Below are 15,348 nucleotides of genomic sequence, written 5' to 3'. Positions count from 1 at the left end.
CAATTGTAATGTACGACTGACTTATATTCCGTATGGGTCTCGTCGAGTTTCGTCTAATCTAATATATCCGTCTACATGTTCATAAGTATGTACCTATTTACAAACGAGCATCTCAAACCCAGCTAACCCCATGTCTTCAAACCCTCCTAACCTCCTTCGCAACCGCGTTACAAAGCTCAACCTTAACACCAGCTCCCATAAGCACATGAATCCAAAGCCGCTGGGTATCACTCAGCCGATCATTCGCACTCTTAACCTCCGCGAAGCGCACCTCCCTAGTATCCATCCTCCATATCATCAAATCCGGCACGCCGCCGCCCCGGGCCTGGTACTCCTGCGCCATGATTTTGCATATCGTCGCAAGGGCTTCGCCGCTGAAACAGGTTGCGATCTCGAGCAGGTCGTCCAACGGGAAGGACCAGTCGAGCCCGATGGCGCAGGGCTGGAGGGCGGAGTGCTGGGTGTGGACTGCGCGGATGAGGGAGGGGGCTTCACCGTTGGTTATTTGGACAAGTCGGTGGTTTATTTCGGAGGCGCGTGAGGGGTAGAAGGCGTCTGTGTGGAGGTCTAGGGGGCAGGTTTGGAAGTTGGTCTGGAAGACGTTCGGGACGTAGGTGAAGATTATGTCGTAGAAGAGGTAGGCGAACTGGCTCAGTGGTAAGTACAGGGGTAAGTTCGTTGATACTGGGATAGGGAAGAGAGGTTTACCAGGGTGCGAATGATCCCACCCTCAGAGTGATAGCCCTTCCAGCCCTGGTCCCGGTACCAGCTAAGACACATGTCTTCGACTCTGCATTCGGATCCGTCTTCGCGTTCGTCGAGCCAGACGGTAGGTCCACTGCGTTTAGGCATTGGTGTATCTTCGTTGTTAGGGTTGATGGGTTCATTTCGAACTGGCGAATCCTCTCGTTCAATCTGGATGCCCTCAACTGTACGTTCTTCGGGTTTGGCTAGCGTAACATGGCCGAAGTCGTGCTGCTCTCGTTTAACGACCTTGAGCGCCTTCTCTAGCTTCTGGATTCGCTTCTGGAGATCATAGTGGTAGATCAAGTGGCAGGATGGATCTTCGAGGCCCTCTTCACATGTACGCAGCGCAATGCGCTTCCAGTGCTTCTTCTGAGACTCTTCGTTACGGCTTTCCGATGGTGTTAGGTTCCACATGTAGTGCTCTTCTAGAAGGGCCTTGCGTTGATACCACGCACCGCGCCTGGTAGGGTGGAACAGCCGCTGGGCCAGTAATTCGATAAGGATCCTGCGTTCTTCCTTATACTCTTTAAAACGCCCGAGAGGATAAAGACCCTTATGTAGGACTCTGGTGTATACCCAAGCTGGAGAGAAACGGCGTAGATAAGCGCCTTCTCCACTTTCGTATATGGTATCCTCTTTTTGCTGCTCTTGCTCGAGAAGAGTCTTCCAGCGAGGATAGACTTTATACGCGAGTTCTTTGATCTCCTCTAGTCGGTCTCTCGTTGGTGTACCGCCGAACTCAAGCACACTGTCAATCTTGAACTGAGTCCGTAATGCAGATTCGAATTCTAAGAGCATCTCTCTAAATGGAAATATCGAATTAGACCGGCAGACGACATATTCGGGAAAGTTGCGGCGAGATATCTTTGCAAGGATAATGGTGGTGAGTGATTTCTCCGTCCACTCCGTCGATCGATAAAAGACGAGATGGACTCGCTCGAAGAGTTCATAGGGGCCAGACGAAAGTCGTATACAATCTCCCGTGTAATCCAAAATTTTCTTAACAAAGTGCTCTTCACGGTCTAAAGTGATTGAGTTGCTATTCCATCCAAGCCCTGTCTGCTTTTGACTTGACTTATGCAAAGCCGTTATCAACTCCTGCTTAGACTTTCCTTGCACCTTGCTTTCTTTTGCGAGGGCCTTTAACTCATCAAGCAGTAGTAATGATGACGCCTCTTCCACAGTTGTGATCTGATCGACTGTATCAGCAAAGCAAAAGTTTCCATTCAACCCCAGAATGGATGAAGACGGTGTATCAGGCGAGTTTTCCTCGTCGGAGATAGTAGGGACGGACAAAGCTCTAGTCCTCTGTAGGTCTACTACAACTTGCGGCACATCAGCAATGTCGGAATAATAGCCTAGCTTGCCAACACGATGCCACGCCGAAGTCTTGCGCAGAAAGAGGCGGACATAGCTAAAACCCAGTCAGCCAACGTGTTAACGGGAATATGAATAACACAACAATAAGGACGAACAGATACTGGGATTCATATGACAACCTCCTCCAGTGGCGAAACACTTCCTTCTCCGTTTCACTGAAGAGATGTGCCTCCTCAGCTAGCACAGTGTCCAGCGCAAGATTGAACGCGTCCACATAGATCGAACTTTTTCCCTTCCGCCATTTGCCATCTCGCATTCTCTCTTCCAGTGATATTTCCTCTTCCTCCCCATCCTCTACTTTCTGTGAGGATTCATACTCTTCTATTGCTTTATCGTTGGCTTCCACAGCGGGGAGGGAGAACTCCAGGTCCGTTTGGCTACTTGGAACAGCACCCTCATCATCATTCAACGGTCCTTCATCGGCTGAGGTGGGAGGTATTGAGTTCTCAAGCTTGACGTCTAGAGCTTTATCTGGTAGGGAATGTCCAGACGTCCTCGCGCCTTCGGGTTCTGTTTTTATCTGCGGCGTAGAAACTTCAGGTGTGAGTTTTCTGCGCTTTACAGATGGTCGTTTCGTATCCCAGAAGTCCAATAAGGTCATACTGTGGTTGATATATAATAGTCGAATCCAGAAGAGGACATCGGTAGTACCGTTTAACGATATATATTAACGATATATATCTTCTTGGTCTGATCGAAGACCTTCACCTCATGACTTCCAAAACAGCGCAATAAAGTTACCAACAACAAGAATATCGATAGAGAGCGTACCACGAAACAGTGGCCAGATCTAGACAACGCTCAGCTGTGTCCCCGGTCCCTGCTGCGAAGCGTGATGCGATGCGTGGGCACGTGTTGGTGCAACACGACATCACGTGAATACATTGGACCATGAGGGGAAACCACCGAGTCAGTCGGGACGGAGTGACGTTTGCTTGTAGAGAAACAACAAGCTCTAGCACAGGATATCGTTCCTCCAATATACTCCATTTGACAACTATATACACAGTCCCATCGACAGCCATGACTGACAACCCCCCAGTGAGTCCCATTCCTACCTGTACTCCCTGATCCACCAGCTCTCCGCCATCTTCTCCGCCCTCGCGATCTCGAATACTGCCCACAATTCCCACTCTCTTCCCTGACTCTTCAATCCGTCCTCACTCTACTTTCAATGCGAAATCAAACTCGCTCACTCGTCGTTACCCTTTAGCCAACCGCCCAAGTTACCACATACCCACCCAACCCAACCGCAAACTCCAATTCCAACTCTAACTCCCCTCTCCCCAATCTAGCACAAGTACCACAATCACAACCACAAGACTCTCTCCCTTCAACTATACCACAACCAACAATGGCCAATGACCCATCAAACTTGCCTCCAGCCGGCACAGAAACCGGAGCAGCAGGTACCCCAACGGCAGACCCAATGACATCCGCCACAAACGCGAGCCCCGTACGGCCTGGAGGCGCGCCAGCCCGGGTGTACATGAACGAGAAGATCGTGCCGTATTTGCTCGAGGGGATGAAAAACGTTACAAAGGAGCAGTGTGTCATCTATCATTCTACCGTACTTTACTCTGTGTCCGCCACGATTGCTAACTCGGCACTACTTAGACCCGCGAATCCACTGCGCGTGCTGGGTGAATACCTCATCCAGAAGAGTAACGAAGTTGAAGGCGCGCAATCTGGCAAAGCGCCGGAGTAGACAACGCTGGGCGGGCTTATGGATTTGTTGATATGTCATGGTTTCTGTCTCGGGATACGATGCATGAGGCACTAGGTCGTCTTTTGACCACGAAAAGGCAGAAAAATGCTGCTGGATTACGGCTTGTTATTGCCCAGGTCGAGAGCAGCGTGCCAACCCTGCCCATCCCGCTTGTGGAGGTCGGCTCGCGGCCCTACTCTGGACGGCTGTTTGGTCCGTCACACTTGTTTCGATGACAGTGACGGTACTTCGCTCAGAAAGTGCAAGAGTGTGGAGGAGGATAGGAAGGAACTTCGGTGTATCTATGACCGCTGGATGCTCCCATGTTTGGAACCTCTGCCGGGTTGGAAGTTACGAAAAGGGTTGTTTAATAGTTTTGAAGTTAGATGCAATTGTGCAAAAATTTATTACAATTAGGTTTCTATGACGAAAGAGAATACAGCATCCGCATTCCGCAGAGATCCCATGTGCCAGAATTGAGCATCTCTTGGTACCAAAGTTAGCAACCCAGAAACTTGGAATACAAGACGCAACGAGATGGGATTACGAAAGGGTGAAGCACCGCTGGTGGTTCCGTAGCGGAATATGCCTGAAGGTTAGCACCTCGAAGTACCAATGTGACTAGACTCAGCGTGGAAACTTCCTCAAAGCCGAGAGCACTGGACAGACCGCGACATATCCAAACCTCATCGCAAAGATGGGACGACGACGGGTACGCTGCCTAGGAGTTTAAGCTATATTAGTGCACACCATTATAACTTACCTTGCGTCCGTACTGAGGATTGAAGGGCAAGACATGGAATGAACGGGGTGGTGGGTGTTGCAAGAATGCTGATGCTTCCGGTTTACGTTGAGCCTGCCTGAAAGTCGACATCTAGGGCGAAGCGGCTGGTACTACAGGCACAAACAACGAGTGATATGGCGGACTGGCGGGTGACGGCCGAACTCCATGTCGTATGCTTGTTTGAATTGAGGGCGAATAAAAGGGTGAGGTGGCATGCAAGTGTGGATGGCCTGAAGACAGTTTAAAGTGTTCCTGGCCGAATACAATCGAGTCGTTACGTAGAAAATGTTGTATAAGACGAAACAAAGGCGAACAGCTGACTAGCGAGATAACGACCAACTTTCCGGTAGAGCTGAAAATGTAGAAGTGCTGACCCATATCACAATCCGAGGAATTACAACGTTAATAGAAAATCCTGCACTTCCCTGCCGCCATAGATTCCGGTGTATCGAGCGAAATAACAGAAAAAACAACAGCCCGTGTTGGATGAGTGTCGATCCCGATTTTCGTTTTTTGTCTCCTAGGTTCCAATGGTAGGAACGGAAACATTCGAATGGCCGCTAATCTGACGATGCTTCGAAGTTCGCCCAACAGGATATGTGAATTGGAAGACGACTTTTCCGTAGCAAAACAACATAAATGACGCCCAAGCGTTGATCCGTCGAGATTAACCTCGACGAATCGTGCCATCCGAGGAACGGAAAGAAAATCATGCCGAGGATCATATAAATGGGAGCAAAAGGGGTACAGAATTAAGGACAAGGAGGAAGGGGAGAACGAGAAGATATCAAAAAAAAAAAAGGAAAAGAACATAAGAAAGGACTTAAATCGTGTACGATCCTGCCTAGGCGCAAAGGCGTTGGTTGGATACGCAGATGAACATCGACCTACCTTCCGGCGTACCGATCGTCGCCACCACGGGGTTCGTAAGAACGGCCGGCATACGGGTCGCGAGAGGGAGCACCATGGCCATAACTGGGAGGGTTAGCATCACGGTCATAGTAGCCACGGCGTTCGTCACCCCGACGATCATCGCGACGTTCATCACGACCGTACCGATCTTCACGGCCGCCGGAGGCATAGCGATCTCCACCGCGGTATCCACCACCACTGCCACCAGGGCCGCCTGCGTAGTCGTCACGGTAGTCGCGGCGTCCATAGTCACGGTATTCACCGCGGCCGCCGTAGTCGCGACGGTCACTGTAGGAGTCGTAGCGGCCGTAGCGGTAGTCGTCACCACCACGGCGCCAGCTACCACCATAGCCGCCACGGCGGTCATCGTAGCGGTCGCCACGGCCACCCCGACGTCCACCACCACCGAATTCTGATATTGCACATTAGTCAAGGCCTACTGGGATTATTTGGGGAGGGAACTAACCGCGCTTGGGGGGTCCGAAGTATTTGCCAGGAGTGGGAGTTCTGGGGCGGCTACGACGAGCCTTTTCAATGCTTAGAGTGCGCCCTTCGATAACCTCACCTTGCAAACCCTCCTTGGCTGCATCTGCTTGGTCAGAAGTCACCATGTTGACGAAGCCAAAGCCACGGGACTCCTTAGTGTGAGGGTCAACCATGATGGAGCAGTTATCAACGTCGCCATACTTCTCGAAAAGACGCGAGATGTCGGATTCGGTCAGACGCGGGTGAATACCAGTGACGAAAAGGTTGGAACCGGTGTTGGTAGCACCCTCTTCGTCGTCAAGTTGCTTGCGGGGGTCAATGGGGCCACTGAATTATCGTTTGTCAGCGCCAGTCAAATAAGTTAAGGCATTAGGGACAAGTGAGATCAAGAGACAACATACCGCTCGTCGAGGCGGCCGTTGGGGGAACGGCTGCGGGCGCGGTCGCGGTCAGCTCGGGGCTCATCACGGGGAGAGGCGCTGCGGTCGCGAGCGAAACGCGGCTCATCTGAAAGAAAAGCAAGCCAGGTTAGTTGTGTTTGCCCGAAAGTGATCGAATTTAACAGCAGTTTACATACCATCGTAACGGCCGCTCTCGTTATCGTATTCGGCAGACATTTTGATGGATATTCAATCGAAGGATGAGAATAAACTAAGATGTTGAGAAGAGTTAGACCCAGAGACGAACTGAAGGTGCGCGAGTAACACAAAGCGTGGTGGTGTTTGGGTGAGGCGCAGAAAATTCCGCCACAAACACTGGGAGAGAATACCTTGAAAGCAGTGATCCTGGGGGAGACTGAAAAAAAAGGTTGCTGTGTTGCTTCCGGATTCAAAAGTTGAGAAAGGAAGAGCAGGGGGAAAGAAGAAGAGGAAAAGAAAAAGGGAAGAGAGATGGAGGAAGGGATGGAGGCGATGAGTGATGATGAAAGGAGGATTAATCCAAAGAAGCAGAAGTTGGACACCTCAGGCCGAAGGCGGTGTAGTCAGCAGGTTCCAGAACCAGGCGGCTCTTCTATTGGTGTATTTGCTGCCGGAAAAGTAAGGCTGCCAAGTCCTACGGGGCGTGTCAAGAATATCAGAAATAGTATACTCCGCACTGGCTTCAAAGAAAAACGATCCATTATTGCAACCCAATCCATGGTTTACCCATAATCTAAATGGCAAAGGAGCCTTGAAAACAGCGAATATCTCATCAAAACGCCGGTCCTCCATGATATCTGGAAAAAAGTCCACTCAAACATGCGAAGAGTAAAATGTGAAGCCATTAAAAGTACTTGTAGTAAGCAAACATTACTTGAAACCACGCCATTGCCGCCGAGTCCGACGAACTTTCGTCCCTTGCTCGCCAGCTGAACTGTCTGCAACACCGTTGGTGGAGCCACCAGTGCCACCAGCACCAGCTCCGAGCTCATCATCGTCAACAAGGTCGTTTAATTCCTCCTCATCCAATTCGCTGAGTTCCTCGCTTAGGCCGCGCATTACCTCGCGGCCAGTCCATCGTTCTTCATGAATTGTGGTTCCCACAGGGTCGAACGGCTGCATATACCATTGGATGCCTCCTTGCGCCAGAAAGTGATGTTGATCACCTTGAAGCGGTGGAGGTGACAGTGGCACCTGCGGAGCTTCGTTGGCCTGTTCTGGGGCTGGCTGGTTCCTCTCTTCAGCATAACCTGTCGATTCGGGGGCAGCTTCCAGCTGAGTTTCGCTCTGAGGCTGGACAAGAATAGCGGCAGCATCATTCGTAGCCGTGGGCTCAGTAGATGCGTTCTCATCAGTGACAACTGCCTCCGCGTGCTGCGATTCAGACAGTTGAGATTGCAAATTATCTTCGGGAGCGGTCGAGTCTGCGGTGCTCTCTGGAGGTTTCTCCAGAGATTCCGATTTGGCAGTGAAATCAGGCTCCAGATCCATTTTATCTGGATTTTCACCGGGCTCGGATTTCTCGGGTTCCGGCTTCTCAAAAGTCTCGTCCCCAGTGCGCTCCGCAGAATCGATTTCCGAGCCTCTTCCGGACAAAACGCTGTCCCCAAGCATGACGTCCAAGTCTTTGAGTTCCTGCTCGAAAGGCTGACGATTCAATTCGCTTTCTTTACGAATTGCATCTTCCAGGGCCGGTTGAATAGCCTTAATGATTCGTTTTGCCATCTTTCTCTTTTCCCGCTGCTCCAGACTGAGTTCGGGTGCACGCCCACTGATTTGCATCTGAAGTTCAGCGGTATCACCAGCTGGCTGGACTCCTATCTCCGATGTAAAAACGCTGGCTAGGTGAGCTGAGAAAGACGAAACGGATGTGTAATAACGCTGTTCTAGCTTCGTGCGTATTGCGAAGAGGCCTTGTCTGAAAATTCCCTTGCTGTCCAGTCTAGAGCGGGGTTAGCAACGGGCTTAAGTTAAAGAGGGGGTTGCTTACACTTGGGCCTTTTCGAAGATTGGCCACAGTAGAGGGAATATCGGGAAGTAAACGTTATCGACGATGCTTCGAAGCATCTCGGCGTCTTTCAGCTTCTCCTTTTCGCGTTTCTTCACCTCATCACACAGCATCCTTAGTCGATCCAGATCGTGATATAATCGGTCTCCAAATTCGATACGTCGCTGGAGTCTCTTGTAGCCTGTGGCTCCCATAGCAGTGTAATCTCTCCGTGTCATTTCCATAGAAGAGAAAGTCTCCAACTGCAACTGTAGGCGCTTGAGAAGAGCAGCGCCTCGTCTCGCCTCTCGCTTGAGAGTCCAGTATTTGCAGGCATCTTCAGCATATTGCTTTCTTTGTCGAACACCAAAGCGTTGAAGCGAAGCCACAACGGAGTTCAAGAGGACTTGGGGAATGACAGGAGCACCCGACGGTAGTTTCCAGATCGTCCGAGGCGCAGTAGGGCGCTTTCGTTTATTGCCTCCGACGGTAAGAGTTATTCGCGGCGTATGAGTCCGTTGTCCATCTTCGTCTTCTAGAGCACCGCCAAGAGCGTGTGCGGGTTCTAGCGCAAGAGCCGCGGCTTGGCTGTCTCCCCATCGTCGACCTTGCATTGTATCACGGTAATATTCGATCGCTTCAGCTGTAGCATCTGCTGTGCCATGCTCACGGGCCCATTCGGGTGGCACGTGCTTGTCACAAAAAGCTTTCAGCAGGTGTGAATCCGTGACGGCTAAATTTCCGTGACCGGACTTCATTTTGAGATAGAGCTGAGCCCTCCGCGCACAGGTAACATGAAAGGCCACGAAACAATTTTTATTACTGCATTGGATCGAGGCTCCCATTTTTTGGCGGCATATATAGCAATTTAGCTTCCAACGGCTTTTCGGTACCTTTTCAATGTCGGTAATGGGCTCCATCAGAGAAGGGTTGCCAATGGAAACTTCGGGAATCCAGATCGCGCAGAGAAGATGTGACCATTTTGAAGTAGTCGTTTGTTTGAAAGCGCCCTCGGTATTTGGACAAAAGATGCAGTTTGGGGATCCTCTCCCTACAAGCTGACATTTGCGGCACAACCACTGACCCTCCGGGATAAATGGGACGCCGTAACACTCTTGGTGCACTGCGAGATCACAGCCATCGCAGAACACAATCGCATTTGCATTCTCACAATCGCCATCGTCGCAAATAGCGCACTTCGTGTCTTGGTCCTCGCCAGGCCCCGTTGTTTCACCGTTAACCGCAGCAGCCGAGCTAGATCGCGGCCGGTGTGTCTGTGGTGGTTTTGGATTTGGTTTCGGGATGCGTTTCTCGAGGCTGTGCCATTCTTTCTCAATCTTCGTCATGGTGATTTCAAAGACAGCCGGTTTGATGGGCTCAAACTGATCCTCTCGCCGCTTCGAATTGTAATCCTCCAGCCACTTCTCGTCCTGCTCATCCATATCGTATTCGACCCTACCAACGGAGGCGTTGATCTCTCCTTCGCCCAGAAGTGGATTACCGATATCAAGATCATCCTCCTGCGCACCCTCTGGCATTCGGATCAGGCGGCGGTCGTGACGTAGAAACAGGTCACTTTCCTGGTATCCGACACTGGCCATTGTCCGGTCCACGTAATTTTGCTGACCAACACCGGGCTGATCGTAGAAAGTGAAAGGGTCTTTTAGTCGGAAGGAAGGTTTAGGAAGGGTCAACTTTTCGCGCGGATTCGGACCAGGTGGTGGAACAACTTTGGGTTGGGGAGTGAAAACGCCAAGGGATTGCAGGATAGCTTCTGGACGTCGCGGGGGTCGCCCCGGTCTTCGTTTAACAGGCGTTTGGGCGGTACCATTTGTATGGGCGCGAATCAGCTCGGCAACAGGGTTGTTCTCGGTATTCGTCTCGAGACCGTTCGGAGATAGGATATTTGTGAGATGCGCAGATGGTGGCGGGCGATCCACCTCTGCTGCCGGAAACACGGCAAAGGGAGCGTCGATATCTAAATCAGGGTGAAACTCCTCCCATCCCCGCTCCTCTCGAGGTTTATATCCATCACCCTGTTGTAAAGCAAGCGCAGCGGCTGTCGACGACCCAAAGCGTCCGCGGTTCTGGCTCTTCTCCCTCCTTAGACGTGTAGACGGGGGCGTGGTAGGGGCGTGGATTGGGGGTGGTGGCGGAGGTAACTGAACGGGTTGCACAGGTGATTCTGTCCCATGTGTTTGTTGACGAGTTCGAGAAATAGAGGACGCTCTCCTCTTCATGGGACTCAACTTGGGTTGTTTTGGCTTTGGCTTTGGCTTCGGCTTTGGCGGCGTTTCCCTAACCTCAACCTCAATGTACCTCCCTCCACCACCTGGACCACCGGGAACATATTTCCGCTTCTTGATGGGGGGACCTTCAACAGCAGGAGCATCTGAATTCCCAGAGTCCTGGAGAGGGGTTTTGGAACCGTTTTTCAGCGGGCCGCCGGGGGAGGAGCGGTGTTTGGGGGAGGAATAGGGCGCCATTTTCGTATGAGGTAGGAGGCTTGCGCCGAAGGATATACGAGGCGTGCACGCGGCGCGAGTAGGATGGTATGGTGAGGAATGCTAGGTAGAGTAGTGAACGAGAGCGTGTTTGTTGAGGCAGTCGCTGCTTATCTTAGAGCCGCCTTGGTGTGGTGAATAACAACGCAAGACACGACCAGTTGGCGGCAAAAGTCAATCATGACTGACAAAGACAGAGTTAGGGATGGACGCCAGTCAATGATGAGCTGGAAAGTCACGGAAAGCGACACGCGACGGGCCCTTTTGAAGCTGTCGTTGGATTAGACTTGCGCAGCGTGTAGAAGGAGGCCGTGGGTCAGTCTCGGCTTCAAATCACCTGGCCTTAAGGCCTGAGGCACCAAGGCTTCCATTCCCCGTATTGCGGGCGTGGCTGGTAATACCGAAACAGGCAAGGACGACAACTGAGCAACTCCGTACAATTTGACAGCCGACTAGTCGCATTCCCAGCTGCTCTCCTCGTGCATCAAGCTTAGGTACCCCCGAAGCTTAGTTCTACAACATGAGCGGTGCAGCTGATGACCGGTAGCGCCCCATCCTTGCTCGTCCCTGTCCGTTGTTAATGCGACCACTGATTCAGATCCAGATGGCGCGGAGGCCGTGCGTTCGACCAAAACCGCCAGTCCGGACAGAGACAGTCGAATCCCAGAGCAATGAGCGCACAGGGCGGGCCCCGTGGCGGACAGCAGAGCTCCAACACGCCGAGTACTAGTTGGGCAGATGAGGTTTCGGACTTGCAGGAGCAACACGTGCCGGTGGGAGGATTCAACGCTGCGGAGGCAAAGGCGGCTCTAAGAAGAGGTACGTTGTCGGTTTGTCGTGCTTTGAAGCTTCTGCTAATATTCGTTTCATTTACTACAGCACCAGGAGGTATGCGCACCAGCTTTGCCCGCCTTTACCCCGCGATATTGTTCCCGAACGAGTGACTGATTCATTCTACGACTTAGCTCCAAGACCATACTTTTACAAGCCTCAGGGCAAGGACGCGAACAACCGTGCAGGTGGACCCTGGGGATCGAAACGTATGCCTTTCCTGCCCTGTCAAAGTCGTCAAACATAATTCCACAGTGACTAACTGGTCGTTATGTACAGCCAACACGATGGCCAACGGAAAGGACTTCTTTCTCGAGCTCCGAAAGCAGGTGACTGCCTTACGACAGGGAGAAAATGTCGCCGGTGGTTGAAGGATAGAGGATAAGAGATTAAGGCGGGGGGACCTGGTTGGGGGGTGAACCCTCTGATAGGGACTAAGAGTCGGCTCGATTCTAGACTCGTGTTTTCGACGACGGATGAGAATTTGGTTGTCGGGAAAGAGCTTATCGGTTGCTGGCCGACTGAGTATCATGTCATAGAACATCGCCGACGAAATAAACTTGGCTGCGAAAACGGCTATGGATATACAGGACTGGCTTGGACTGACTCTATACCTACTGTGGCTCGGCGAACGGCCAATAGCAAGGAAAGTCGAATAGACAATTAAGCCAATCTCGAGACTACAGTGACTCCAAGACTCACTTTGCTAAGCTGTAACATGGGCAGGTACCAAAGCTGCTTGCATCCACTATCTAAGTTGGATTTAGATTCTTGAAAACCACTACGCATTCCTGGCATCTTCGGAGAGCTAGGTCAATGTGATGACATACTCCTCCCCGCCTGTCGTCTCCAACGCCTCCTCGTATAGCTCTCCGTTGACATAAAACTTCTCCCCATCCTGCACTCTCACGCTCAACAACCCACCACCAACGGACCTCACAACGGCGCTCTCCAACGTCCCATCTGCCCAGTCAACATCAACCTCAAAGTTCCCCCTCGCCTTCAGCCCCTTTACACTTCCACTAGGAATACTCTCCCCAGGAAGCGCCGGCAAAAGATGCACGACCCCGGTATGACTTTGCAGAAACATCTCCGTAATGCCACTGGTGACGCCAAAGTTCCCATCAATCTGAAAGGTCGCGCCCTTATCCGTATTCCACAGGTTATTCGTCGGGTATATGCTAAACCACTTCAAAACCTGCGCCCAGGCGTCCTCGCCCCGGTGCAGCCGCGCATACTGGTTGATGAACCACGCATTACTCCACCCGGTGCTTCCAGAGCCGTGCTCGAGACGCTCATCCAGGAGAACTTCCGCCGCTGCACTCAGTGTCTCGTTAACCAGCGGCGAGAACTGGCGGCCTGGATGGAGACCGAAGAGCGGCGAGAGGTGGCGGTGCCCCGCGCCGTCGGTTTCGTAGTCCAAACGCCATTCTTGAATCTGACCTTTGGAGCCGATCCGGGGCGGGTGGATCTGGGCGATGAAGGATTTCGCTGCTGAGACGGTCTCGTCGCTGTCCTCGATACCGAGTACCGATGCGGCGTCGAGGAGATCGTTGAAGACTTCCCAAATGATTTGGTCATCCATCGGGAGAGCAATGTCCATTGCTCCTTCGGAGCCGGCGATGCTCCAGTCCTCTGGAATGGTGAAGGTGTTCTCCGGTGAGAGCGAGGGACCGGTGACTCTATACCCTTCGTGCTCGAAGGTATAGCATTGGTAGAATTTGGCCACGTCGACAAGGTACGGGTATACAGTGTCCTCGAGCAGTTCCTTATCACCGGTAAACCGGTAATGATCAATAAGATGCGTCACCAGCCACGCCGCACCCATCGGCCACATGCTAGACGAAGTATAGTTATCGACGGGGGCTGGGTCACCCCATAGATCGAGGTTATGGTGGATTACCATACCGCTGCAGTTATACATGTCCTCTGCAAGTGCCTGGCCTCGCGGCTGCGCGACCTTGAACAAGTCAAAGAGTGGCTCTTGCGTCTCGATGAGATTTGTTTGGCCCGCGGGCCAGTAGTTCATCTCCGTGTTGATGTTGATGGTATATTTTCCACCCCATGCTGCGGTAGTCTCATTGTTCCATATCCCCTGCAGGTTTGCGGGGAGGTCGATAGCTTCGCAAGTGTTCCTAGACGAGGCCACGAGCATGTGTCGGCCGTAGTTCCAAGTTAGGGTTGCGAGCTCAGGGTCGTCGAGCCCTTCGCGGGCACGAGCGATGCGTTCGTCGGTGGGTAGAGCTCGGATCTCGCTCGACGAGTTTCCGAGGTTGATTGAGGCGCGTTCAAGGAGGGTAGACGAGTCTTTCAGTGCCTCGTCTTTGATCTTGTCGAAACCCTTTGTGAGTGCGTTGTCGAGTTTGCGTCTGATCTCCGCGTCGATATCATCCTGGCTGGGGTAGCGATAGTTGGTTTCGGCGTCGAAGAAGATGTCGACTGTAGTGGCTCCAGTGATAGAAAGCGTGCCCTCACTAGCAGCAAAACGAGCTGGGCACATTAGCCAAGAAGCCTATATTGATCACGATGAATGGGACATATACCTCCATCTGCCACAAAGCTTGCCTGCCCACTAAACACAATCGGATCTTCATCGGCCGACTGTCCACTCGTGCCATCCAATCTAATCCACGGAGCAGTATTCGACGCAGAAGCCTGCAGAGACGTAATCGATTCCGCGCGAGAAAAGGTAGCATTGAGACTCAGAGCACCCTTTTCACTCGCCGTGAACCGCGCAGCAAGAACCCCAGCCGGATAGCTCGCAATATACTCCCGCCTGTACCGCACTCATCAGCTTCGCATACATCAACCGAATCGAATGGAACAGAATATGACAATGAAATAGCCAGCACCTACGTATACCCAACCTCACCAATCACATACTCAACCCCAGCATCTCCCGTCCTCGTATCCAACCACCTCCTATACCCACTTACCCCGGCCCCATGGCCAACACCAACCTCCAAATTCCCAAAATAGCTATAAGCACGCATACTATCCACCGGATGCATCATCTCGCGCTGAATAAAGTCCCCAGCGGCACTGATGTTCCCGGAAAGTAGCATTTCACGCGCCGCCGGCAATGCAGCGAGTGCATTCTCGGGCGTGCGATCCTGCAGCGGGCCCGACCAGATCGTGTTCTCGTTTAGTGTAAGCACTTCATCCTGGACGCCGCCGTAGATTGTACCTGCTAATCGGCCGTTGCCGATTGGCAGGGCGCCGTTTTCCCAGTCTGTTGGGGGCGCGGGGGTGGTGTACCAAAGGTAGCGGCTTGCGTCGAGGGGGGCGGCGGCGGCGGCGGCGGCGGCGAGGGTTGGCAGGAGGGTGAGGAAGGGGGTTAGACTTTTGGATTTCATTGTGGATTAGGTTATAGCAGCAGTCGCTGCTGGAGTGGTGGTAGGGAAAGAGAGAGAGAGAATGTGGGTATTTATCATTGTTTTCCCCGGTATAGAGACTGACTCCGAATGGAATTAGGCTATTAATTGACTAGTTTGCTAGATTTTGGAGTAAACGAGGCGGGTATTAGGATATTTCCCCAGGGCCTTGCATTGATTTCGAGGATGCGGAGAAGTTAGGGCATGGGCGATTGA

At 52.1% G+C, this 15,348-nt stretch overlaps 6 protein-coding genes across 6 annotated transcripts; 2 read left to right on the top strand and 4 right to left on the bottom strand.

Annotated features, from left to right (window-relative positions):
* Positions 1 to 13: 13 nt before the first annotated feature.
* ASPVEDRAFT_46413 (fanconi-associated nuclease 1) lies at positions 14 to 2,933 on the bottom strand. Its single transcript, XM_040813545.1, has 3 exons — positions 2,223 to 2,933; positions 709 to 2,161; positions 14 to 646 (listed from the first exon to the last, which is right to left on the bottom strand). Exons 1-3 carry the CDS (start codon positions 2,726 to 2,728, stop codon positions 137 to 139), a joined length of 2,469 nt encoding a protein of 822 aa, XP_040672801.1. The 5' UTR covers positions 2,729 to 2,933; the 3' UTR covers positions 14 to 136.
* Positions 2,934 to 3,080: 147 nt separating this feature from the next.
* ASPVEDRAFT_46411 (DPY30/SDC1 family protein) lies at positions 3,081 to 4,232 on the top strand. The gene is made up of 2 exons (XM_040813544.1): positions 3,081 to 3,675; positions 3,745 to 4,232. Exons 1-2 carry the CDS (start codon positions 3,482 to 3,484, stop codon positions 3,833 to 3,835), a joined length of 285 nt encoding a protein of 94 aa, XP_040672800.1. The 5' UTR covers positions 3,081 to 3,481; the 3' UTR covers positions 3,836 to 4,232.
* A 1,274-nt stretch (positions 4,233 to 5,506) lies between these two features.
* On the bottom strand, positions 5,507 to 6,634 carry ASPVEDRAFT_33287 (RNA recognition motif domain-containing protein; the record flags this gene model as incomplete). Its single annotated transcript, XM_040810711.1, has 4 exons — positions 5,507 to 5,943; positions 5,998 to 6,344; positions 6,419 to 6,524; positions 6,595 to 6,634. The coding sequence occupies 4 exons, from the start codon at positions 6,632 to 6,634 to the stop codon at positions 5,507 to 5,509; spliced, it is 930 nt and encodes a 309-aa protein (XP_040672799.1).
* Positions 6,635 to 7,306: 672 nt separating this feature from the next.
* On the bottom strand, positions 7,307 to 10,909 carry ASPVEDRAFT_33286 (putative PHD finger domain protein; the record flags this gene model as incomplete). The annotated part of the gene is made up of 2 exons (XM_040810710.1): positions 7,307 to 8,378; positions 8,427 to 10,909. The coding sequence occupies 2 exons, from the start codon at positions 10,907 to 10,909 to the stop codon at positions 7,307 to 7,309; spliced, it is 3,555 nt and encodes a 1,184-aa protein (XP_040672798.1).
* Positions 10,910 to 11,447: 538 nt separating this feature from the next.
* On the top strand, positions 11,448 to 12,454 carry ASPVEDRAFT_154959 (uncharacterized protein; the record flags this gene model as incomplete). Its single annotated transcript, XM_040808433.1, has 5 exons — positions 11,448 to 11,470; positions 11,532 to 11,746; positions 11,807 to 11,815; positions 11,893 to 11,967; positions 12,038 to 12,454. 5 exons carry the CDS (start codon positions 11,448 to 11,450, stop codon positions 12,127 to 12,129), a joined length of 414 nt encoding a protein of 137 aa, XP_040672797.1. The 3' UTR covers positions 12,130 to 12,454.
* A 112-nt stretch (positions 12,455 to 12,566) lies between these two features.
* ASPVEDRAFT_141429 (glycoside hydrolase family 95 protein) lies at positions 12,567 to 15,114 on the bottom strand (the record flags this gene model as incomplete). The annotated part of the gene is made up of 3 exons (XM_040807746.1): positions 12,567 to 14,248; positions 14,302 to 14,534; positions 14,615 to 15,114. 3 exons carry the CDS (start codon positions 15,112 to 15,114, stop codon positions 12,567 to 12,569), a joined length of 2,415 nt encoding a protein of 804 aa, XP_040672796.1.
* Positions 15,115 to 15,348: the final 234 nt, after the last annotated feature.

The sequence above is a fragment of the Aspergillus versicolor genome (assembly GCF_001890125.1).
Source record: "Aspergillus versicolor CBS 583.65 unplaced genomic scaffold ASPVEscaffold_12, whole genome shotgun sequence".
NCBI lineage: Eukaryota > Fungi > Ascomycota > Eurotiomycetes > Eurotiales > Aspergillaceae > Aspergillus > Aspergillus versicolor.
Note: the sequence above shows the minus strand (reverse complement) of the source record. Positions and strands in the feature narration are given on the sequence as shown.